The sequence below is a fragment of the Thermobia domestica genome, chromosome 9 (assembly GCF_964235325.1).
Source record: "Thermobia domestica chromosome 9, izTheDome1.hap1.1, whole genome shotgun sequence".
NCBI lineage: Eukaryota > Metazoa > Arthropoda > Insecta > Zygentoma > Lepismatidae > Thermobia > Thermobia domestica.
This window is the reverse complement of record NC_137462.1, coordinates 23,173,882-23,198,493: the sequence shown is the minus strand read 5'-3', so window position 1 is coordinate 23,198,493 and position 24,612 is coordinate 23,173,882. Positions and strand designations below refer to the sequence as shown.

Here is a 24,612-nt window from a genome sequence, read left to right as displayed (position 1 = left end):
CATAGGCTTCAGTACTTTTTTAGGGGTTCGAATTTTTTGCGGCTCTGAAAAACGACTGATAGCCATCCCTAAATCCTTTAGAGACGAGCGTGATATTTAACACGCCATATGGACGGAGAGGACAGATATGAACGTGGCATATAAACATACAGCTGATCGCTCCATTGAGGACAGGTAAGATACATAAACACAGCATTTGAAGGGAGAGGACAAGTGGTTTATAAACATGACTTGCATTTAATTTGTCATACAAGTTATTCAATACCCAATCATAGGCTTGGATAGCTTTTAGGGCGTTTTTATTTTTTTCTCGTCTCTCTGAAGAGACTGAAACCAGTCCCTAAAGGGTTAATTCGATTTACATCCCATTAGGTCATTGTCTAGTTTGTTAGTTTGAAGTATCATAATTTGGGAAGTTTACACTTAAGAAGAAGAGAACTCAACTAGAGGGAGAAGAAAGCAATGAAGGTTTTCAAAATTAAAAAGAAAGACAAGTGTGTTCTTCTTTTTGAAAAATGAGAAAGATTTTTTCAAGTTACAAATCACGACCATAGGTCACAGACTGTAACCGAAAATTAGTGTGTCTCTTCTTCACGAGGAAGGGTTTAGGATTTAGATTTCTGGGCTTTTGGCATCAATGGCCATATCAGTCCGGGTCATGTTTGAGGGGTGACATCCCTCGGCGAGCAGACTATCCGGGGAAGGGAAGGAAGGAAGCGGCTCGGGATTTATATGTTAGGTACCACCCCGGCATTTGCCTGGTGTGAATGAGGAAAACCCAGGAAATTTTCATTCAGGATGGCTGGCCTGAAAAAGCTTTTTTCGTCCCTACCGGGAATCTAACCCGGGACCGCTCGCACCGAAGGCGAGAGCGTTAGCGACTACGTTACGCGGGGACACTTAACAAGAAAGGCGTGATAGATTCCTGTCTAGCTCTCATAATGGAGCCTGAATGTCAAATAGAACATGCCAATAATTTTGATAAACTATTATTAAACTGGACCCAGCTCATCTTCTCATAAGAATAACGATAATGTCACCTTCTGTGTTAGGGGTATAAGATAAAATGAGGCTTAGGGTACGGAATGAGGACAGGCTTGAGTTAGACTTTAGGGCGTAAAGTATTTTAGTGTTTGTACTGTACCGAAAAACGAGAGAGGTAGAAGAAGAAGTGAGGAGGGTTGCTATATAATTTGGAATATATCAAGTTAGTTGTTTATGTGGTTTGAAGGGATTCAAGTTGATTGTAGTTAGTTTAGATTTTGAGTCAGAATAATGTTGTATGGTTTTAGACAGAGTAAAATCAGAGAAAGTGGATGTTAATATTGAAGTATGTAATAAGAGGATCCTGAAAAGTACAATATTTCTGAATATGAGTAGTGAACAGAAATGTTATAAGTTGTAAAGGAGAAGTCCATTAGATATTAACAAAAGGCATTGGCATTGTAAGATTGATTAAAGCAAGAGTTTACCTTAACTGATTTCAAGGAATAACATTCTGTCTATAATAAAGAAATATTAAATCATTAGTTTTGCTATGTTTGTAGAATTTATAATAAACGCCTATACATTATTATTTAAATAATAATAATAATAATAATAATAATAATAATAATAATAATAATAATAATAATAATATGCACACAGTGTGGAACAAAGTTCCTTGATCTATGCAAAACAGCACGAAGCAGACTGGTTTGTCGAAATGAGACGCCAAAATTTCCCTTATTAATCACACGTATACGTTATTTAATTATAACTCTTGCCTGTATTAGAACCTCTCTCTGCCCGATTGAAAAGTAACTTCCTGATCTTCCTTAACTTTCCAGATATGTGATAACACTGAAGTATTTTCCCATGAAACTGGAGTGATATTTAAAGAAAGGTTATTCAGTTCGAACAGAAGATAGTAAATAAAAAGTCATCGGTGTAAATTACCTTATAATGGATGCCAGATAAATCACAAATTCTTCCACACACGCCATCCAAGGCATCTACTTCCTTCATCAAATGACCTTTCCCAATACCTCCAAAAGAAGGATTGCACGACATCTCTCCTAAAATAATGATACAACAAACATATTCAACGGATTAGAAAATCTACTATAAACATGAAATATACATACACTATTTGATATAGATGAGACTACATATAGTATAATTGTTACTAACAATATCAACTGTTTTATTCCGAAGTTTGTTGAAACTCTGCTAATACTTTGGAAACCTACAGCTTTGAAGCACAGTCATAATGTCTGTTACTAAATGAAATATTTCAGTTTAATGTTCCACGATTATCCCTGTTAGCCTAAGGGAGACAATGATTTAAACAAGTGAATGATGTTGGAAGAATGGAAAGTGGTGGGAAACGGGAAAACTCCCGAGAAAACCCACGGACACGATGTTGTCCATCCCAAACTTACTTGGTCGGGGACTGAACCAGCGACTCCACGCAGCAGAGGAAAGCGCCCTACCACTGAGTCACTGTGCCCTCCTAGATGTCTGTTACAATTATAAACTACTTTATTATTATTATTATTATAGAATACCATAAATAAGACAGTAGTAATTTTAGTTGCTCTACATACTGTAATCAAACAGAGACACAAATGAGTAAACCAAGCAAATGAGAGAAGCTTCTTATCAGGAAAATGTAGTGTTGTTTCAACGTGTTCTATTGGATCAAGTAACGGAAGAAAATATTTTAGATTAGTTCAACTCAGGTATATGGAGCAGTGCTTTTAACACCTTGATATTCGCAGACTAGCAAAAGATAAGAAATCTGTAGAGGTCCAGAAAAATAGGATAGTCTTACAACACACTATTATACGTTGAAGTAGTGTAGTTTGTATGACCACTCCGGGAGCAAAATTCCATCCTAGAAAAGTCTAACTTTCAACCATGGACCCTACTTTCGGGAAAATAGTCCAAAAATGTAGAGAGAGATTTCGCCGGTATTGTAATAATAAATAAAAAAAAAAATAATAATAATAAAAAATAAATAAAAAAAAGCATCCAGAAAATGATAATATTTCTCTCTTACTTTTAATTTAATAAAGTTCACTCAAAATCTTTTTAGTTAGAAAATCCGTAGCATTGACAACTCTAATAATTTTAATAACAAGAACAAATTGATTAAAAAAAAAACACAACAACAATACAGAAAAAATAACAACAGGATACGTAATAAATGTGAAAACTACAGTTTCGAAAAGGAACAACCTGAAAAATGTCCCAGCATGGCATTTCAACCAGGGCGGATCCAGGGGGAAGGGGATCGTCCCAACCCTGAAGGGGAACTTTCTTATTTTGTATATAAATAAATAAATAAATAAATAATAAAAAAAACTAATCCCAGAGTTTGAAGCTCCTAAAAGTAGCTCTAAGTAGCAGCATTACAACCTCCCCCACAAGTCCGTCCTGGATCCGCCCCTGATTTCAACATGGCCTACAGTAAAATTCTAATTTCTCCTATTAATTTCTGGCAAGTTACATTTTTGTAAAAGAAGAATTTACACTTAAAGAGACAAATTTAAATCATTTTTACACAATACAAAAATAATCAAACTTAACAATATGTAAAGTATATATATGTATGTTACGTACCACAATTCAAGTCCAACTGACGACCGACCTGTCAGTTGATCATTGGATTCCATTACAAGTTGAAAACTAAACAATCTTAATCCAGCATATAAATCACGAGACTTTTGTCATATTACACAACCAGCTGGTACCAGATCGTTCAATATAATTTCCCAGTGTACAGGGTTAGCATATATGATTCAATTGTTTTGAAAGGCTATAACTTCAAAAGTATTACAGGTACACATATGAAAGATGTATGAAAAGAACCATAAACTCACCAAATTTGTAATGTGCATTCCAGGTGGCAGCACGAGGGGGTACAAGACGAGACACCCCTTTCATCGGCACATCCCGCATCGCTAGATTGGGTGTATTGGTGAGAATGACCTAGCTTTGTTTCCCTGGTCTCCTGAACTTCTTCCTGTGAGGGGTACGTTCAAGATCTTGTTTACGTACCCCCATTACTACAATCCTTAGTTGAGCTCAAAGAATATTTGTAGAGGGTGTATAAACTTGGCGAGTTTGTGGTTCTTTACACGTGTGTTCGTGTAATACTTTTGAAAATACAGGCGAGTTTGTGGTTCTTTTCACTTGTGTTCGTGTAATACTTTTGAAAATACAGCCTTTTCAAAACGAATAAATCATTTATGCTAACACTGTATTTATCTCGGGTTTAATACCGGAAAAGTAAGGAAGAAAGGGCAGAAGAAAAGGCGTAAGACAGATAGAAGTAGAAGGTGGCATCACATACTTTCAACTAAATTCACAATAATATTATATTTACCTTAGTATTATCTACATAATACTCCTTAACCCTTTCAGCAGATACCTTCACAATTGTGAGCGCAGAACACACTACTTATAAACGTTGTGATTTCCAATATACTCAACAGATGGCAACTCAGTACCTGACAACTTGTCATTCAGACACTCATAAATGTGCTTGTAGCTAATTTGTGTACTAAAATCCTTTGATTGGCATTTTTTGACAACTGGAAGTAGCATTCACAATTGTGAGGAAATCTGCTGAAAGAGTTAACTATCTGTGTGACGATCCATGTCGCCACAAGTTACTCAGCCTTAACTAATAGAAATGACGCTGATCTACATACTGACAGTTAAAAAAACTTGATAAATAACGATAACAAATTCAATACTTTATCCTACAATTACGCACACTATTCACTAAAGACAACGGATAATACATGAAAATGAACGATGATGGAGGAGTGGAATGAAGATAAAAAATAGTAAAAGAAATTGAGAACCAACAACACGATGTTCGTGGCTGTTATTTGTTGGGAGTTCAGCGTTTTTTCCAGTACTGAGGGTAGATGAGACATAAACTTGGAGTTCAAATCACCTTCCAATGTCAAGGCTCTCCCACCGCGTATCATATCCGGGATTCCGTGTACCAAAGTATCGCGCTCTTTAACCACTAGACTAGGAAAGAAATCCAACACGATGTTGTCAACCTCAAGCTCACATAGCTTACGACTGACCAAGGGAAAGATGTGCTCTGCACTTGGAGTGAGTGTCTTACCATTCAGTTTAGTATTTCTTTCAGGCATACTTCCGGAGACCGAAGTCCCAAGGAGGTAATTTCGATTACATATCACTCTTAAGCAGAGCGCATCTTTTATTAAATAGTGTCCCACTGTTGTTCCTCACATTTTAATTCCTTCTCCCCCAACTAGCCTTTTTTTTTTTTTTTTTTTTTTTTTTTTTTTTTTTTTTTTGAAAGATAGTCTGACTCAGTTTAAGGAGCAATATTTCTTAGGTATGTGAGAGACAATGTAGATTACGAGTTTTGCCAAATTCAAAGAAAGCCCCACGGGATCCTCATTCACACAGTAACGAATACGGTTATCTTCTTTTTCTGATCCAAGCATTATTACAAGTACGAAAATATATGGTCAATAAAAAAATATTAACACTTTTAAATGTAAATCGCATACCCAATGCCAATATTGAAAATAGGGAGGTAAAGTAACCAGTTTTTTCTTTCTTTCTTGTTCAAACTACATTAGATTAAAAATGCTTACCTATTGTTTCTTTCTTGTGTGTTACAAGAAGTGTATAAGCACCCATTCTGCTAGCTGCTGCACAGGCTTCGGCCCCAGCATGTCCTCCTCCCACGACAATGACATCAAACTTGGAAGGCACTGCTGATGCATCTGCTCGAGTGTTCACGTGAACACATGCTGGAGTATTCATGTGAATACATCTTGTTCCCCTCGTGGACTTTAGTGAAGAGAGAACTAATTTCCATTCACACCACGTGAAATTCAGCCTTCGCATCGTACCTATACCAACGAAAGTTAAATATATAGAAAGAATTAAGGTCACATGGATGTAATTAAGAAACGTAAACAGTTACTATTTCTACAGTTGTAAGCCTATATAACAGGCTATGAATATGTAAAACATCGCTATAGCTTTTCAATTTTGTTCTGATTAATTCCAATATATTCAGGGCCGTCCCTACGCAATTCCCCCTCCCCCATTTCTCCAGAAAGAAAAAAAAAAAGAAATGAAATGAAATCTTTAAGTTTTACGTCCCACGTTATGCCGGCTAGGCTAAAGGAGACGGTGATTATGAGTAATGAATGAAATGGTGGAATGAAGAAAGTGGGAGGAAACGGGAGAACCCCGAGAAAACCCACGCACACGGTGTTTGTCCAACACGAAGTTCACTTGACGGGGGCTGGGATCGAACCCGGGACCCCAAGCACCAGAGGTGAACGCTCTACCACTGAGCCACCGCGGCCCTATGTATTCATATGAAAATTGAAGGTGCATAGGTATATTCTATAAACTGTGTAATAACACTTACTGGTATTTATACAAATCATAATCACATGAGGATTTCGCTCTTTGAGTTCACACTAATTTTGTTTCTTTGAGTCTACTCCGCTTATCATCTTCATTTATAGTTTACAGTAATATTCACTAAAGATGTAAAACAGCGAAAATGTGACCAAAGCGCATATTTTCATTCCTGAAGAGATGAAGAAAGAAATTTCTTCAAAATATCGCAGATGTTTTATTCATCTTTGATACGAGGGAAGTGTTTGATTTAAGAAAATGTTTCTTGCTGTCTTTGTCAAATTACGAAAAATTTCGTTTATTTTAATAACACATACGTCCTTTTCTTCAAGATTTTGAATTGATGATATTTGAAAAGCTGCGGTTTTCGTCAGACTCGTGTAAGAAGGAAAAGGGGTTGCTACTTTGTTACTCTCTCTTTATAAAGAAGCCTGATCAAAGCCGCAGAGGTGGCTGAAAATTAGCTCCAAAAAATAATCTGCTCAGGAGGCTTCAAGAAAAAAGGGTGAGTGTTTTAATAACGTCATCTGTCCACTGCATTATAACAAATGTCGCAGTATAATATATAAAAGCGTAATTTTCAATGAGCGCGAAAAAAAAAATCTAGGAAAAAAATTCGAAAGAAATGAAATTCCACGGCATTTTCATAAAAATTCCAGGTTTCCCACAATACACCCAAAAAGAAAAATGAAACAACAAACTTTCGCTCTGAAAAAAAAAAAAAAAAAAATCTTCAAGCATGACTTAGAAACTCTAGAATTAATAATACGTTGAGTACTAATAACCATGTTAATAATTAATGCTAGCCCGAATGCTAATACAATATACAAAAACAAACATATGTAATCTTATATTTTTCCAGAAAATTTTACGAATTCCCTGACTTTTCCAGGTTTTCCAGGTGCGCAATAACCCTGTAATTAATTTTGTCTTTTTTTTTTCTTCTTCTTTCATTTTCAATGACCATATCATTCTGTTATAACTACGCCCTGATTGCTCAAGCTTCAGATTGGTAAAAACTATTCGTAACTGTTGAGTCAGCATGGACACTCTTTTCCTACTTCCAAACTTTTGAGTATTAATTTGCTGAGGAACAAGTTGAAGTCCAGTGAGAAAGACTTAAGGTTGGTGTAAAGGAACAAGCTTTGCCGATAGATGTCACTACAGTCTTCGTATTCTCTCATGTATTTTGTACCTTTCACGAAAATTCACGATTTCCCTTACAAATTTCAGCTTAGACACTTCAAATTTTTAGAGAAGGAACTTTATAACCTATTGAAGACAACAATCCGTGCCAATTTTTTATTTAAAATTTTCTTTAGTGTTGAAACAGTTATATTGTTAAAGGTTTGAATATCCATTTCAACAATGAAGAAAGCTAAATAAAAAAAATCGGCACGGATTTTTGCCTTCGATAGGTTATGAAGTTCCTTCTCTAAAATTTTGAAGTCTCTAGGTTGAAATTTGTAAGAGAAATCGTGAATTTTCGTGAAAGGCAAAAAATACATGAGAGATACGAAGACTGTAGTGACATCTATTGGCAAAACTTGTCCCTTTAAACCAACCTTAATCAAATTTGTCCATAATAGAAGAGATCTGGAAGAACGTTATGCGAGCGCCTTCATTGTTACACAAGTCAAGAAAATTATAAAAAATATACCTCTTAATTCGCTATAGATTACCCTCGCCGGGCAAGGTATGAGAAATGATTGTTGCCAATGGATACGTATATGGAAAACAAATTTATACGGGCAACGCACTTTAAAATCGTGTAGATATATTCCACAACAGTTGTAGAAAATTATTCGAAATAATACATGTTCAAGTGCCTTATTCTTCACCAAGAATTTCATGGAATGTACCATATGAATTCCTAATTCTAATATGTCAATTTGAATTTCGTGCTATAGTGTTTTAGTTTAAAACATTCTTAGTTCGCTGCCGTTTTCCCTCAGTCTTATTTTTTTCATTAGTACAATGCAATTAACGTCCTTACGTATCAGAACATCTCTTTTAAGTCCCAAGAAATCTAAGTTTGTGCTACAAAATGCGAGCGAAATTTTCATTACTACCATTCACAAAGATGTATTCTGTTGAAAGCGCTCGGTTATTACTAATATTGACGCAAACTGTGGTGGGTCTTAGTTTATAATTTCTCAGATTTACGTTAGAAAACTACAAGAAATAAGCACCGTAGAAGAAAGGGATGGCATTTAGTATCTCCCCCAAATCCATCGACGGCTCCGGAACCGGCGCCGTTCTGAACGATCACTGCAAATCCAAGTGAACAGTTCCGATAACCTTAATAAAAACCCCGAAACACACCACGACACATTTCCACCAATACACACCACATTTACCTACCCAATCCCAGAAAAAAAAAAAAAAAAAAACTAGCACCTTGCGGGGGAAGACCCCGCACCTCCCAAAAGTCCCTCCAAAACAAAAATTATTCCAACACAGAAAAACAAACCGAACAACTCCCAACTCGTTTCATGGTTCCAGAACCGAGTACCTTGTTTTTGTCTAAGTTGTGATAAAGGTAGAAGTACAAGGGCTTCTAACTCCCTTCGCTCGCTGTCCCTAGCTCAGCTATATTTTGTAAAGTAAATAACATTGTTGTAAATCTTATATGTGCATACAAATAAATATTTTTAAAAATACTTACCCATAGAAAAAATCCACCACAGAAAAAAAAAAGAACGAAGTTAAAATATGGAAAATCAACCAGAATAAATATGCGTAATATCCTCAACCAATTGATCAAATGCATCCACACACCTTATTTCTCATCACGGCGCCACAAAAATTCACACAAATGATCAGCTAGAAAATCCTTATGCTTTCCAGAAGAAATAGAACGTCTCAAAAGTCGCCACTGAGATTCAATCTTATTTGTACACGCATCAGTTTCAGGATCAACAAAATAATAAGTATGATTAACAGTCAAATGTTTACGAAAACCAGGTTTTGTCAATCTATCATAGCCCTTCTAACAGTCAGTAACTACACAAGATTCAGGGAGAACATGCTTCAAAATAATACTACACAAGGCTGGAAAACTCCTCTTGTTATCAGAACAAATTTCCAAACGTAATTCATTCGAGTCTACATCTATCATCCCAACAATCCAACTCCCCTCCACAACTCTTCCACGCTGATACTTCCGCCGACCAATTTTAACTTCATCGATTTGAACACAATGTCCCATTCCACCAATACGACCACCAGAATCACAATAATGACGGTCAAGTGCAATCATCCAAAACCTCCCGGCAATACTGATACCAATCGACAATTGTAGCAGAGCTAAAACAACTATCATGAGAAGAACATTGGATCATAGCCTGTTCATAATTTTAATTACGGGCAAAAGCATACATCATAGTAATGGATTTATCAATCCCAATTCTATAATTCTCGAAACAAGCGTTCTTCTACAAAGAAACCTCAACAGACTTTCCATCAACGTGATCTTTCAAATTACAACGTCGAAACCTACCAAACCCATGATCATGTTCACGAATTTCTAAATTCATATTCTTAGAACATTTAATGTACAATTTTGAAGTGGGGAAAAGCCAACGATGCTGACACCACCTCAAAACTGTCTCAAAATCACTTAACACCTCGCTTTGTAAAAGGCGCAAATTCACAAACATCCTTCACGTCGCACAAAAGAACAAGTCAAATAAATCATGATCATCTTGAATGCTCAAACTACACTAAAAACAAACATGCGTGTCAAACGACTTCATAACTCGAACACCAGAGGGCGTTAAAATAACACACGTTATCCAATACTACAACAAATCATCAATGACTACATCACAGTTACGAAGAACGAACCGTAATCACTATCAACTGAACCATAATCATTATCAGGTGAACAGAAGTCACAACCAAGTGATTTGGAGGAGATACTAAATATCAGACGAAGAAAGGGTTGAGTTTAACGTTCCTTTCAGCAGATAGACTATATGAGATGGGACGTACTGAATTAACGTGGAATCCGAACCACTTGAGCGCCAGACGGGACGTAGAAGAAAGAGAATCAATTTATAAAAGAAAGTATTGCTCGCTACACACCGGACAATAGTGAATACAAAGATACTTTATACGTATTAGTGTTTTAAATTAGGTTGAACTTTATAATGCCTGCCCACTTTGGTTGGTATCCTTCCCCGGACACAAGAAAATTAGAGTAAACTCCATTAATTTTAACAAGAATTCTCTACGAAAACCAAAAATAGATCAAAGGAATGCGATGTTGGCCATGGATCCGGGTCCACAAAATTTTTGAACGGCCCCCAAATTCAATGTTTGGGTTTGGCTACACTATATGTAGTTCTCCGGATATAAGGCCTACAAAAATTTTTTTGACTGAAATATATTGCATCTTTTCATCCAACAAAATTGATCCAAAATTCCCTAAATCTGGGCTAACCTCATCTTACTTACCCCTACCCTCTTACGCTTCTATATTGTTTTAAAGCAATCCTACAAAGTCCTAATAACAATGTGCAGCTGGAGAATGTATTGTCAAGTTACTGCAAATTATTGTGCTACGATTATGCGTAAAATGTTAAATGTTGAATTATATATACTGTATATTCACAACGTTCAATGTAACATTTATAGCAGTCAATTGCAAGTTCTCTTCCATGCTTGTTAATTTGTATTTATTACGTCTAGTTCGTGCAGAATATGTTAGATAAAGTAGAATAATGTTGAGTTGAGTTGATTTTGAGTTTAACGTCTCGTTCAGCAGCGAGGCTATATGAGACGTGGACCTAGTGAATAACGTTTATCCGAACTACATGAGCTCCCGCTAGGAATCGAACCCGAGTCTCCCACACCAAAGGCGTGGGTACGCTATCCGATTAGCGACGAAGGAACTCTAGAATAATGTTAAGTTAAAGTTGAATAGGTTGTATAAGGGTTCAGGTTAAGTAAAGTACATCACATTTTGCAAAATTTAAAGATTAGATTGAACACAATGCATAAACACACATGTTTATAATGAACAAATTTCCATAGGCGACTGATTTAAATAGTATTAAAGCTTTACTTTATGTTTACAAGTGTAGGGTTACTAGTGTAAAATGATTACCAGCGCTGTGTGACGGTTAAAATAAATAAGTGCACATGAAAAGCACAGTATTAGATATTATTTTCTAGCAGTGTAGTATTCCTGCACAGTATACGAAAGCTGTTTTATTTGAATGAACTTTACAATGGCTGCTCCAGTTGGTATTCTTACACAGACACGATAAATTACACTCTGCTAACTTATAAGAAAATGGACTCAAACTTCCCCAAGTTAATCCAATACTCTGATATCCTGGTTATCCCCACTCCACTCTACTATATCCTTTTAAAACGGTCCTACTTATCGATGCGCAGCTGGAATGTATGTAAAGTTCACCTAACATATTCCACTACTTCTAACTTTAAATACCCTAGATCACTAATGATAAAGGTGTCCGACAGGTATAGCATCTAGTAAGATGAGGAACAGTGTTTTCACTACCATCGCCTACGCGCATACCCACTGTCAATGATAAGCCTGCTCTCTAGACACGCAATCCGCAGTTCCCGTGCAGGCTTATCAGCTTCACCCTGCCCAAACTAGGATAGATAGCATTCGTGCTTTCTAGCGGCCACCTAGCACAGATTGATTTGTATTTTTCGCACTGAAGTTTTTGTGGCATATGCCCGGACACCGTAATTATATGCAAATCGTGAAATTTTGGTGATCTCCTTGAACTCCACCTATGCTATTGGGTACATTGTCATGTTGCCCAGGGTAAATAAGAAGGAAATTAGTAAAATAATTATAATTTTTCAACAATTCTTTCGAGTGCTGTACCTAAACTTGACCTGCACGGAGAGGGTTATAATATTTTTCAACAATTATTTCGAGTGATGTGCCTAAACTTGGCCTGTACGTATTCCAGTTCTTCTTGCTTAACTTGAATAATAAAGAAGAAAAAAACTAATTTCCCTTGCACTTACAAAACACATTTTACCATCTGTATTGATCTGCCATTCTAATCGAATAGAAAACTCTGCAATATTATTTTAGTACATAAGTTTAGAGAAATAATAGTTTTGATCACTCAGATATTAAGGTGTAATTTTTAACATGTGATGTTACTGAAGAAATTATATTGAGAATTCAGACACATAATTTGCTCTTCACACATTTTTCATTACTTTCAGTACTTTTTAAAGATTGAATTTTTGTATTAAGATTATAACAAACTTCAGGGTTATCACTGAAATGAGTGTTCCTAGGAAATGCAGAACTAAATAGAAGAAGCATCTATATCAGAAATTTTAAATATAGAAATCCTACCTTATTCCTCGCTTACGTACATTCCCAGCTGATTTTATCGTTATTCATTTGTTTCAAGTACTATATTACTCCTCTTAAAACCCTTATATAACTTCCTAGAAGATTTATTTCGTATGTAATATATATTTTTATCCATAATATGATTTATCGTTTACTAATGCTTTTCATATTTTAATACTGAAAGCATATTTAATGACGAAATGTACTGATTTGATTTGGTACGCAGTCCTCTACATTTTGGTTCTTCGTCACTTCCGTCTGTAGAGCGTGAGGTGAGGGAAGATAACTTCGCTGTGTAGTGTTGGCATTTTCCGTGCTGTTTGAAGTCGTGATATTTGTTTACGAATGGTCGATTGTTTACAATGATAGGTCGGTTTAATCTGTTGCGTTCGAGTAACAGAAGCAATTTGTGATCACGTATCGAAGGTTTATAACTAGAATTCTGCTGTAAGGTAAGTGTTCTATAACTTGAAATAGTCGTAGGTTTTAACTTGTTTTGAATGAAAGAATCATGACATATTCATGTATGACGGCATGAAAAAGCTCAGTAGAAGTTTTATGTAGTAGTTTTTGACAATTTCTCTCGAGCAGTAAAAATATTATTAATCATGTTATTTCAATCATATTTGTGTATTTAAGTGAAATACATATACATACATTTTTTTCGGATTTTAAATAAACTCAGGTCAAGGATTGTGTTAATTCTGTGCGTCTACTTCTCGTGCCGTTAACCTTTTCTGTAGCGGTCGTCAATTCCTTGCGACAATTTTCAAAGTCCGTCAAGCACCATAAGAAATAAATTATTCAGTATCTGAGGCATTTAGCTTCGTTTAAATATTCATTCTCTAGGGTACCCGTTTGGCCTAAATTAAGAACATTATCGGACCGAGGAATAAAGAAGAAATAACCGGCGTTGAGTTTCGAACCCGAAATTTCGAAATAGTAAGATAAGAGCAAGAGCATGATATAATATCATCATTAACTAGAAGACGATGGTTAAATTTCATAAACATTGCTTGAAGCGTTAGTCTCCAAATATTACATTTACGGTAATAAACAAGTGATTTAGCGAAGACAGTGTCATTTTATCTGAATGTAGTATAATTCTTATAATGTCGGTCAAATATTGTGAAAAATTACTCATCCCCGTAATAAATATCAATTAGTGTTCTACTGAATTTGTGAGATTTTATTTTAATCTAAACTTTTCCCTTCAATTAGGCTCCAAATTTATAACGAAATTGCCCATATGGATACTAGCTTTGGTAACGATACGTAACGAGCGCGGTGGTTCAGTGGTAGAGCGTTCATTTTTAATGCGACAGGTGCTTGGTTCAGTCCCAGGTCAAAAAACTGTGGTGAAACATCGTATCTGAGGACTTTCTCTGGGTTATCCCCTTTCCTCCCACGTATTCATTCCAAGGTGTTAAACTAGAAATTTTATTCTATAGAAGTCAAGTTTGCGATTGCGGAATCTTTTACTAGGCTATGATTGTTAACAAGAAACATCATCTTAGTGATCCAAGCGCTACTTTCGATCAAATTTGGCAATTGGATACTAGACCAGGTCCGTAGCCAAAACACGAAGTCAGAAGAAGTCGAAAGCATTTTTCAGAAGGGGGGGGGATAACTTGAGTTCATCTTACATTATTTATCCATACATAACAATAAATAAAATTTCAAAGGGCTGCCTGCCTGGCCATCCCTAGCTTCGGGTCTGTACTAGACATGAAATAAGCGAATACTGCGGAAAAAACGACTCTTGGGACTCTTGCTGGGAGGGTAAGCATTAATACTACCCTCTGGCAATATATGAAACATGAAATTTGGCCGCCAAAGAATTAAAAACCTTAATAAACACTTATATTACTTCTAGGTCTTCCAGTTAACATTTCATTGAAAAATGAAATCTAGGTTTTACGTCACACGGGTATGCCGGCTAGGTTAAAAGAGACGGTGATGATGAGAAATGAAGGAAGTAGTGGAGTGAAGAAAATGGGAAAACCCCGAGAAAACGCACGCACACGGTGTTTGTCCACCACAAAGTTCACTTGGCGCAACCTGGTATCGAACCAAGGACCCCATGCACTGAAGGTGAACGCTCTACCACTGAGCCATTGCGGCCCTGACATTTCATTGCAGTAGGGTTCAGATTATATTTTATGCTTCATCTTAGGAAAATATATTTAGTTCAGATGCTGGGAGATTCAGCATAGTCTTACATTATTTCCAGTTCTTTTGGAAATGATACGCTGGGTTCGTTCTATTCATCAGTAGTTAAATTAAGGGGTGGAGGGCCAATAGTCCTAATAATAGACGTTTTACTGAAATGGGCTTAGATCACATTTTTGTCTCATATATGATTCCCCCCCCCCAATATGTTGAACCTATCCTACGCTTCATTTATACATTCATATTCGTATCTATCATATAGTGTAGGAAAGTTTTACCGTATCTTAAAGCCCCTCCCCGTCGAACAGCTTAGAGTTTAAACGGGAGGGCAGTGTCCTCCACAAACTACGGAACTACTTGGGAGCAAAAGCTTCTGCCCAAAGAATGGAAAGTCAATACCAAGATCACAAAAAGAATAAAACGGAAAAGAATGAAATTCTTTAGATATGGGCCTAATAGACGTAAAATAAGAGAATGTGTACAATAGCTTGCTACGCTGCAGCAAGATGACCCCCCAAGGCCCCAACTGCCCAGAAGGAGTTTAGGACTGCCGATCTTAGAATGCGTAGAGAAAGCGGAGAATGAATAATGACAGGTAAAGTTGTCACACAGTACAGTAATTAGAACGGCCTGGGCCTAGTTGCGTATGCTACACTCATTACTTTTCCCTTTCACCTCTATAAACATTTCATTCGCTTTAGTCCTTCCGGATTTTGGGAAATTCGACAGGGGGAAATAAGGATGCAATAGTATTAAAATGGCCATATCTGCGAATTGTAAGTTGACATATTTTTCAGCATTTTTTAAAAAAAAATATATTTATTTTTGACCCACAAGGGAAGAAAAAAAGGGGTGAGGGTTACAATTATTATACTAAGATGTCTCAATCTCGGGATCTCTTAAAGTTAGAGACCTGAAATTTGATATTTGACCGAGAAGGCAGGGGTGCCCACAAGGGGGGGCTATGACGCAAACTGCGTCATTGAAATATTTGGGGGGGTTAAAATCTATATAAATATGTTTGATGAGGGGGGGTAAAATTAATCGAAAAGAAGATTTTTTTCATGGAAGAACACCTACGGATAGACAATTGGGGGGGTGCGTCATAGACATAAGGGGGGGTGGGCACCACTGGAGAAGGGATGCACATCGGGTAGGAAGGGAAAGGATTCGCGTTAGATTTATTACAATAAAATGATCATATCTCAGAATCTTTTAACTTTAGGGACATGAAAGTTGGTATTTGGTCTTCTTATTTAATGTAGTTAGACACGTGTTTCACCGTGTTTTGATATTTGACGTAAAAGGCAAGAAAATGCAGTGAGCATGAAGAAAGGGATAGAATCATGACCCCCTCAGAGTAGAGGCAAGGTGGGCAGCTGCCTCCTCCTGGATTGTCGAAGAGTCTTGAGTTCTTGGTAAAACATGTTTAGACATATTAGTTAGTCTATTTAGTCTAGTCAATAAGGATTTGTGTGTAAATAACTTCTTTTATGTTGTGCTGTTTATGTGCAACGTAGCATCGAAGTATGTGTAGATTCGCGACTGATTTGTGTCGATCTTCTGTTCTCACTCCCTTGAAAAAATCCTGCGACCGTCCCTGGGTAGGATTACAATTAGCATAATTAGCTATATGTCCATATCTTGAATCAAAATCGGAGATGGCTACAAACTATTCAATACATTTTTGTACGTGAATCAGCATTTTCAATTGCGTATATTTACATGTCAATGTGATTTTTCTCGTTTGTGTTATTTGAATAAAGTTATTGTAGTATGTTTGTGTATATTGTTTTATTGTTATATATGTTCGTGAATTCTGTCAATAAAGAGCACCTGGTTCGGGCAGATCAAAACCACCATGGTTGTTCCGGCATGCCAGTGCGGTCTGGAGATTTAAGAGACGTGAAATTTGGTATTAAGACTTCTCATTTGATGTAAGGCAAGTTAAAATTATGGACGGGATTTCAAAAATGTATTCTGTGAAACCTAATAATCATATGATATTGTGAGACATTCGCTTTCAAAGTTTGATTTCCACTTTGTATCGTTAACCCGGGAACGGTCACCCTGGTTTATATTTTCATTTCAAAGCCGGCCTAGTGGGGTCACAGACGTGAGTCACCGTCTCTTGATGTGTCTCGTGTGTGAGAGTCAAGTATAACCTCTTCATTCTCTTCTGTTGGATAGCACTGGCCTTATAAATGTAACTATGCGTAATTTCTAAGCGCCATGCTCACCTGTCGACCGACGGCCTGAGAGAATTTTCTGAGATCATGGACAACAAGGAACAGATTCAGCTACGGCTTGCGAAAAAAAAAAAAAAAGAAAGAAAGAAAGAAAGAACTGTACGATATACTGCGCGTGAGGTGCCAATCTGTGGGAAACACACTGTCAGCATCTGCTGGAATCGTGATGGATGACATCAAGACAGTGATGAGACATGAAGTAGAACAGTGTCGTTTGGAAATAACTACTGTATGCATCAAGAGACATAAGTAGGTTTACACTAAGATGTTTATATCTTTAAATTCATTCGAAATTTCCAACTGCAAATATGAATAGTATGAAAATATGAGGAACATATACTGAAAACTCGCTCTAATTATGTAAATATTTTTTTAAGAAAATGTAATCCTTATGTGATAATGATAATAAAAATGTAATTTTATGCGACAATGATAATCAACTAATTCTATTGTTTGTCGGGTAACAGAAATTAATTTCAACTTTGATAATAAGTCTGTGGCTATTTGAGAATGCGTTTTTGAAGGGTTACCCCTTAGAGCGAACGCGACCAAGGTGGCTATTTGGTAACTTCACTTTTGCCAGAGTTATAAATCATACTGTGAGCCAGTCAGAGTTTCCAGGTCTTTTTTGCCAAGTCCAGGTCTATAATAGCAGAGTTCCAGTACTCTGCACAAAGCATCTTCAAAGCAGCTGTTTCTTCTAAAATCCCCTTGCTGGCAACACGTCTTTCCTTTTTTTCCCTTCCTTTTGACATCTTTTAAACAGCAGGTGGTTTATAGTTCCGAAACGCACCAAATACGCTCGAGCTGACGTTTTCTCCGCGTTTTTATTGCTTTCGCGTTTGTGATTAGTCATCCACATTTAAATACATGGTCAGCGTATTCCAAGCGTACGCATGAGCAATAAAAACGCGTTGCGATCGCTTCAAATAGCCGCCCTGTAAAAATAGATATAATGAGAAATGGTTTTATATAAACGCATTATAATTTTATTTGCGATTTTATTTTAATAATAATAAATCACAAAATGTCAACATATAGAAATATGTTCAAAATAAATCCCATATAAAGTCATAAACAGCTATAGAAACGATTATATTGTAAGTGAGCGCCGTGCTCTCCTGTCGACCGCTCGCGTCACAGATCAACACTCGACCGTTCCCTGGTTAAGAGTAGGGATGGCCAGAACCGGTTCCTGGTGGAACCGGTTTTCGGGGCTGAACAGATCCGGTTCCGGAAACGGTTTTTCGGATCCAGGTCTAGAACCGCTGGAACCGGTTCTTCGGACCCAGGTCTAGAACCGGTTCCTAAGATCCGGTTCTGGAACCGGGTTTTCGGATCCAGGTCCGGAACCGGAACTTTGTGGCCATCCCTATACTTGCCGCGACCTTATCCTGATAGCCGAGATACGCAGCTTCAATACAGGCGACTCCGCGCACATTACATAGTTCCTCCCGTTACACAAGTAAAACATTACTTAGGAGATCAATTCAAAGAGCTAATTGAGTTCAAGTATATAAAAATGTCAATACAGAAACAATACTTAAAATAAATGATACTACATTTATTAGTAAAGGGTTATGAAAATGACGTCACGACTCAGAATCGGAAAGAGAGAAGGAAAGAAAGGAGTGAAAAGCCGGCAGCTAAGATGCGAGTCTCTTGCAAGTGTTGCAAGATTATAAACTTGAAAAATCTTATAACAAAAGCAGAGGACCAGTAAAATTACTTAATTGGTCAATGTTAGAAACCGTCCACAATGGATAGGAAATGGCTTAATATTTTTATATGATATATAAATTAAATAGAGTAACTACCCCGTAAGAAACTTCATTGCCTGCTGATAAATGAAACAAAAGAAATAACGGAACTCACATGTAACTTCTGCAATTTTTGTGCAGAGAGCAGTGGTGCCCACCCCCCCTCATGTCCATGACGCACCCCCCTTCAATTGCCTATCCGTAGGTGTTCTTCCATGAAAAAAAAATCTTTTCGATTAATTTTTACACCCTCTCAAACATATTTATATAGATTTTTACCCCCCCCAATATTTCAATGACGCAGTTTGCGTCATAGCCCCCCCTTGTGTGCACCCCTGCAGAGAGTAACACTGCTCTGCCAAATATCGTCTTCGCGCGTGCGTTAGAGTGGGTACGTGGGTGTACTGAAACTGAAACCATGAAGAGTGTTAAGCGCGAAGTTGAAAATGTGAATGAATCCGAATTATCATCTTCTCAGTATTATCGCAAACACGAGGAAGGGAAACCTCTTTAAAGTCAAGCAAAGTAAATTGTCAACAATTTGTACGCTCGACTAAGAGAAAAATATGCAGACAAAACTATTGAAGAAATTGTTAATATGATTGTTGCCGGTTCGCTGTGGTTTACTCAGTGCCAATGTAGAGTTGCTGTGCTTTTAGAAAAAAAAATCGTATTTTTAATTTATTGTGTGGGAGGGTGGCTGCTCGTATGTTTCTGTTTATGATTGACCTTTTCCAGGTAGATATATGAGAATAACTTCATTTCTTATCCTTTCTTACCTTAATCCAGCGTTTCCCAACCTTTTTCAACTTGCGGCACACTACGGGTGTAATTTGAATTTTCGCGGCACACTCATAGATATTATTATTTGCAAATATAAAATACCATGGTATTTTTTTTTCTGTGATTACTGATCTCCTTCTCACAGAGATGGAAGCTCGATCACTGGTTTTCCCCTATGCTAATTCATTGTGCTTATTTTTTTGTTCTAATTTTAAAATAGAAAACAATTGCAATGAAATATAGGACTCAGATTTTTAAAAATACTCTTTCTTTTTCGAAAACTGTATCCAACCTTTCACAAAGAACGAAGATCACTAAATAAACAAATGTCTTGTACTTTAAACTTTGCTGTTTTAACCAAAACCGGTGTATATTATTGCAATCACACAGCGTGCGATGCGCGTCGAAGTCAAAACACACCTGTTGAACAGTTTTGTTCTGTCATTCACGTGCGAATGAGTGTTCTACGAACATTCACTTGACGCGTACCGTACAAGTGCTTCCATTTCTCGGTGTTAGTATGACTCTCAATTGAAGCGTAACATAGCAGCTAACCGTGGAAATGTATACGAGCCGAAATACTGTCTGCTACACAGTCATATATGTAGAATAATATATTTCAATTACAGTAATTTTTTACATGGTAGAAATTCATAGTAATGTGAAATACAAAAATATACATTTTTTCCTATGTCTTGCAATTTGGTTCCTATAGAATTAATAATTTTGTTTCGATTTCCTCGCGGCACACCAGCGGTCCCATTCGCGGCACACCAGTGTGCCGCGGCACACCGGTTGGGAAACGCTGCCTTAATCAATTGAAATGAATAAGCAAAATAGTTTTTATGCTCTCGGGTTTTAATTGTGAGGATTGCAAATACATGACGTGCGAATTTCCAATACATTTATTACTATTGTCGTGTCTTCATGAATTATTAAAACAAATAGACCAAGAAACATATTTTTCGTAAGCGGCAGGAAAAGGACGAGAAGTCATCGCTCCGCGTATATCAGCTGAAACTCAGAACAGCGCCCGTTGAAACCCTGGCGATTGAGAGCCAAACCAAAACATACACACACACATACAAAGGCTTCCCTGTGAAAAGGTTCGCGCGCCGATATGTATTAATGCGCTTGTGATGCGGCTCTCAAGTTAACATTGCGTTTAGTATAGTTAAAGAGTCAGTAGCGAGCGTGAAATGAATTGCTCATATTGACGGCAACTTGCTACGAAAGGTTTGACAGTAGATAAACAGACTAATGGCTTGATGTACGATATTACACGAGGTGCTCTCATACAAAACTTGTGATATGTTTGAAAAAGACTTTGACAGTTTACTTTTCTTAACACTTGTCTCACAATCACTTATGTTCATTAGATATTACAGCAAAAAAAAAAAAAAAAAAAATCTGAAATCGGGTCCATCATTTTGACTTGCTCCGTATAATTTGACACATGTTTTAGCAGTATTAAATGTTTGTCCTAGAAGAAAAAGAAAAGATGTGGGAAGAGAGAGAGGTGGTTGTTGCAGTCAGAGCCGTGTCGTGGAAAATCAGTGCCCGGAGCGAGAGTATGCGACGGCGCCCCCATACGTATATTCCAAGCAATTTTCCTGTCTTTTTTCCTTTTTTCTCCCGAGTTTTTCGCCCCATTACTTCGGCGCCCAGGGCCGTCGCCCCGCTCGACCCCCACGGCACGGCCCTGGTTGCAGTTATGACATTTGGTATTTAAACTTTTTTTTTTTTTTTTTTTTTTTTTGGCGAGACCTTTAATTCAGACAACTTCTAATATATGAAAAGTGTAGAAGGAAGAACGCAAAATGTTTCCCACTGTAACACGCAGGAGCATTTGCTAATATTAATTGAACGTATTTAGCAAGAAAGTGCGTGTAAGTTAACAGTTGTTTTTAATGTTCAGATTATAAGTCAGTTATGTATTCCTTAACAAAATTAAATTTTTTTTTTCAGTTAACATCCCATTGGTATGTCCTGTTAACTAATGAGAGCAATGCTTACGAAAGAATTGGCGGAGTGAGAATGTGGGAGGAAACAGAAAAGTCCCAAGAAAACTCACAAACGTGAATGTTCTCTGCCACAAGCTCCGATGGCTTGGGATCGAACCAGTGGCTCCTCGCACTGTAGATGAGTGCTCTGCTTCGGTTATTAAGAGTCTTCATCCCGGCAAAATTAAAATACCGCTAATTTTACAGTAATTATGTGATTACAAGAGCGCCCTAGGCAATATTATTTTGCGTCATGTACCGTTATCACAAGTCACCTAGTGGCTTTCCGTTTTCAGCTGTTTAGAAACGCGAAAATAAATGCCGATTTCAAAATGGCTCGAAATCGTAAGCAGATAAGTGAGACGTGATAACGGTTTCTCATGTAAAATGATATTGTCTAGGGCGCTCTTGTTCCACATTTCGATTATCTTTTATCTATTTGAAGATATCACATAATTACTGTAAAATTAGCGGTATTTTAATTTCGCCGGGATGAAGACTCTTAACAAACTCAACAGGGACATGAATACAGAAACATAGGTAACACTCTCGTCTTTAGTGGGAGTGATTCCAGGTTGGATTCCCGATGTGGACACTCGGTCGCAAAGTGTAAAAGCTTCTTGAGGCCAGCCATCCTAAAGTGAGATTTCCTCATTCCCACGAGACGAATGACGGGATGCCATCTAACACACAGGTCTCAGGCCGCTCCATTCCTTTCGCATTTTTTTTTTTTTGTCCTTCCCATTCCTCAGATAGTATGATCGCCAATGGATGTCATCCCTCATATGTGGCGGGCTAACATAACCATAAAAGCCAAAAACCCAGAAATGTAATTCCTAATCTGAATCTTAGAAATATTGAGGAAAGATTTGGAACGCCCGAATTCCTGAGAGGAACAGCTCAAACTGCTCTACTACCAAACCGGCAACCATAGCTACTGTAACCTCCCTCGTGGCCGTACGGTTAGCATATAGCACAAAACCCGAGGTCGATTCCCGGTGACAGCTTCTGTTGTTCGAATCTCACGTTGATCGGAGAGGTCCAACCTCCCTCGTGGTTGTATGGTTAGCATATAGCACAAAACCTGAGGTCGATTCCCGTTGACAGCTTATGTTGTTCGAATCTCACGTTAATCGGAGAGGTCCATGCCTTATGTGGTATCACTGTTGAAAGGGACGCTCCACCTGACTGAGCATCGTTTTCCCTGTGTATTTCGTAAAGACTATCACATATAAGAATTCTTATTATGAAGCAAAAACCTGTCAGTCTATGAGTAACGTTAATATGGAAACTTCAACGCATTTAAGAGTTGCGGTTTGCATAAACATTAGGCGAAGATATTGACGTTATTATAAATTCTTATTAGAAGCGCAAAACGCTTCAGTCTGTCAAGTCAGTTGTGAATAATTCGCAGCTAGGGTAGTGGAGGATAGTGATTGTCGCTAGCTGTACTGCCTCGTATTTGACACCAAGAGATGCTGTTAGCACGAGAGTGGAAGGATTAATAACTGTAGATGATAATGCAATCTTTCAGTTTAACGTTCCACGATTATGGACTTAAGGCTAAGGAAGACTGATAATTAAGACAAATGAATTATGATGCAAGAATTGGTGGAATGAATATGTGAGAGGAAATTGGAGTATCCCGAGAAAATCCACGAAGACCATGTTACTTGGCCGGGATTCGAAACAGGGACCCCATGCACTAGAGGTATGCGCTCTAGCACTGAGCTACCGTGTCCCCCAACTATAATAAGTAATTGAATTAGAATAGTTTGCATAAGGCATTAAAATGATACTTAAATTGAGCGGCATTATGCATTTAATAGTCTTCACAGTGACAAATACTAATAGAACATATACTTCCACAATGCCTTGTAGTATGGCGCGTTCAGTGCATAAAGGAATGAATATATACGTAGAATACAATAAAAGAAAACCTACCAGCAGGACCGGATCCAGAATTTTCTGACGGGGAGTGCACCAACAACGACCAGTACATTTGAATTAAAATCTTTATATATTTTTTCGAATGCAAAGCCAACTGAATCACGGACACTTTGTATCGGACAATTTTTCAGAATATAATTAGTTTGGTGCTTGAGATCAGGAATTTCTTTAATCATGGACACTTGGAATATGATGAATACCTATATCGTACAGAATTCTTATGAAACTGTTGCTATTTCCACTCCTAGCTTCTCATTTTAGATAAGTGTATATTTACATCGAAGGGGGGTGCACTCCCCCTAAATTTGGCCCTGCCTACCAAGTTATTAGCGCACCGTACAAACTTTGTCTTTTTTTTTGTTTTTCATAACGTTGGTAATTGGATTTGATTCTCTTGTCCTCTGAACGTCCTGTATCCAGATTAATTGATCTGAAATCACCATGACGTGGGTTATCTAGTTATGCTGTATATTCGTTTATAACGTAAAAAAAAGAAGTCTCAAGAATAGCACAGCCAAATTCCACATAGTTTACCCAACTGAGAGGAAGTCGGTGGTTTCCAATATAATTTCTGGAATTTTCTCTATTGGCAAATTATTACATCATGGTTAGAGAAATATGGACCCGGGAGACCACCAGAATTCCTAGGAAGCTTCATTCTGCCTGGTATTTATTTTGGTTATTTTATTTCATAATATTGAAGTTCCGATCAATTTTGGTTTATCTACTTCGATTTTCTGGATTCATACTCCGAGTAGGCCGCCTGAAGCTGTCTGTATGATTATTTTCGAAGAAATTTATACTCAAATAAATAAATTTAATAAAATAAAATAAAATAAAAAATAAAAAATCTTTAGTTTTATATTCCGTCCTGCGATTGTGCTTGCTAGGACTAAATAGATTACCGTACATAGTAC

At 37.2% G+C, this 24,612-nt stretch overlaps 2 protein-coding genes across 5 annotated transcripts in view; one reads left to right on the top strand and one right to left on the bottom strand.

The window, feature by feature from the left end:
- The window catches only part of LOC145694462 (5-taurinomethyluridine-[tRNA] synthase subunit MTO1, mitochondrial), a 78,942-nt gene extending 65,991 nt beyond the window's left edge, over positions 1-12,951 (bottom strand). The window contains exons 1-3 of one of the 2 annotated variants that reach the window (XM_081770744.1): positions 12,779-12,951; positions 5,634-5,894; positions 1,939-2,057 (exon numbers count right to left, since the gene is read on the bottom strand). In XM_081770744.1, the coding sequence (XP_081626870.1) occupies positions 1,939-2,057; positions 5,634-5,889 (375 nt within the window). In that variant the 5' untranslated portion in view covers positions 5,890-5,894; positions 12,779-12,951. Of the gene's footprint in view, positions 1-1,938; positions 2,058-5,633; positions 5,895-12,435; positions 12,676-12,778 lie in introns of those variants that run through there. The other variant, XM_081770745.1, reaches the window with a different exon arrangement.
- A 100-nt stretch (positions 12,952-13,051) lies between these two features.
- The window catches only part of Tpst (tyrosylprotein sulfotransferase), a 532,464-nt gene continuing 520,903 nt past the window's right edge, over positions 13,052-24,612 (top strand). For 2 of the 3 annotated variants that reach the window (XM_081770746.1, XM_081770747.1), the window contains exon 1: positions 13,052-13,230. The gene's annotated coding sequence lies outside the window, so the exon portion shown is untranslated. The remainder of the gene's footprint in view (positions 13,231-24,612) is intronic. The other variant, XM_081770749.1, reaches the window with a different exon arrangement.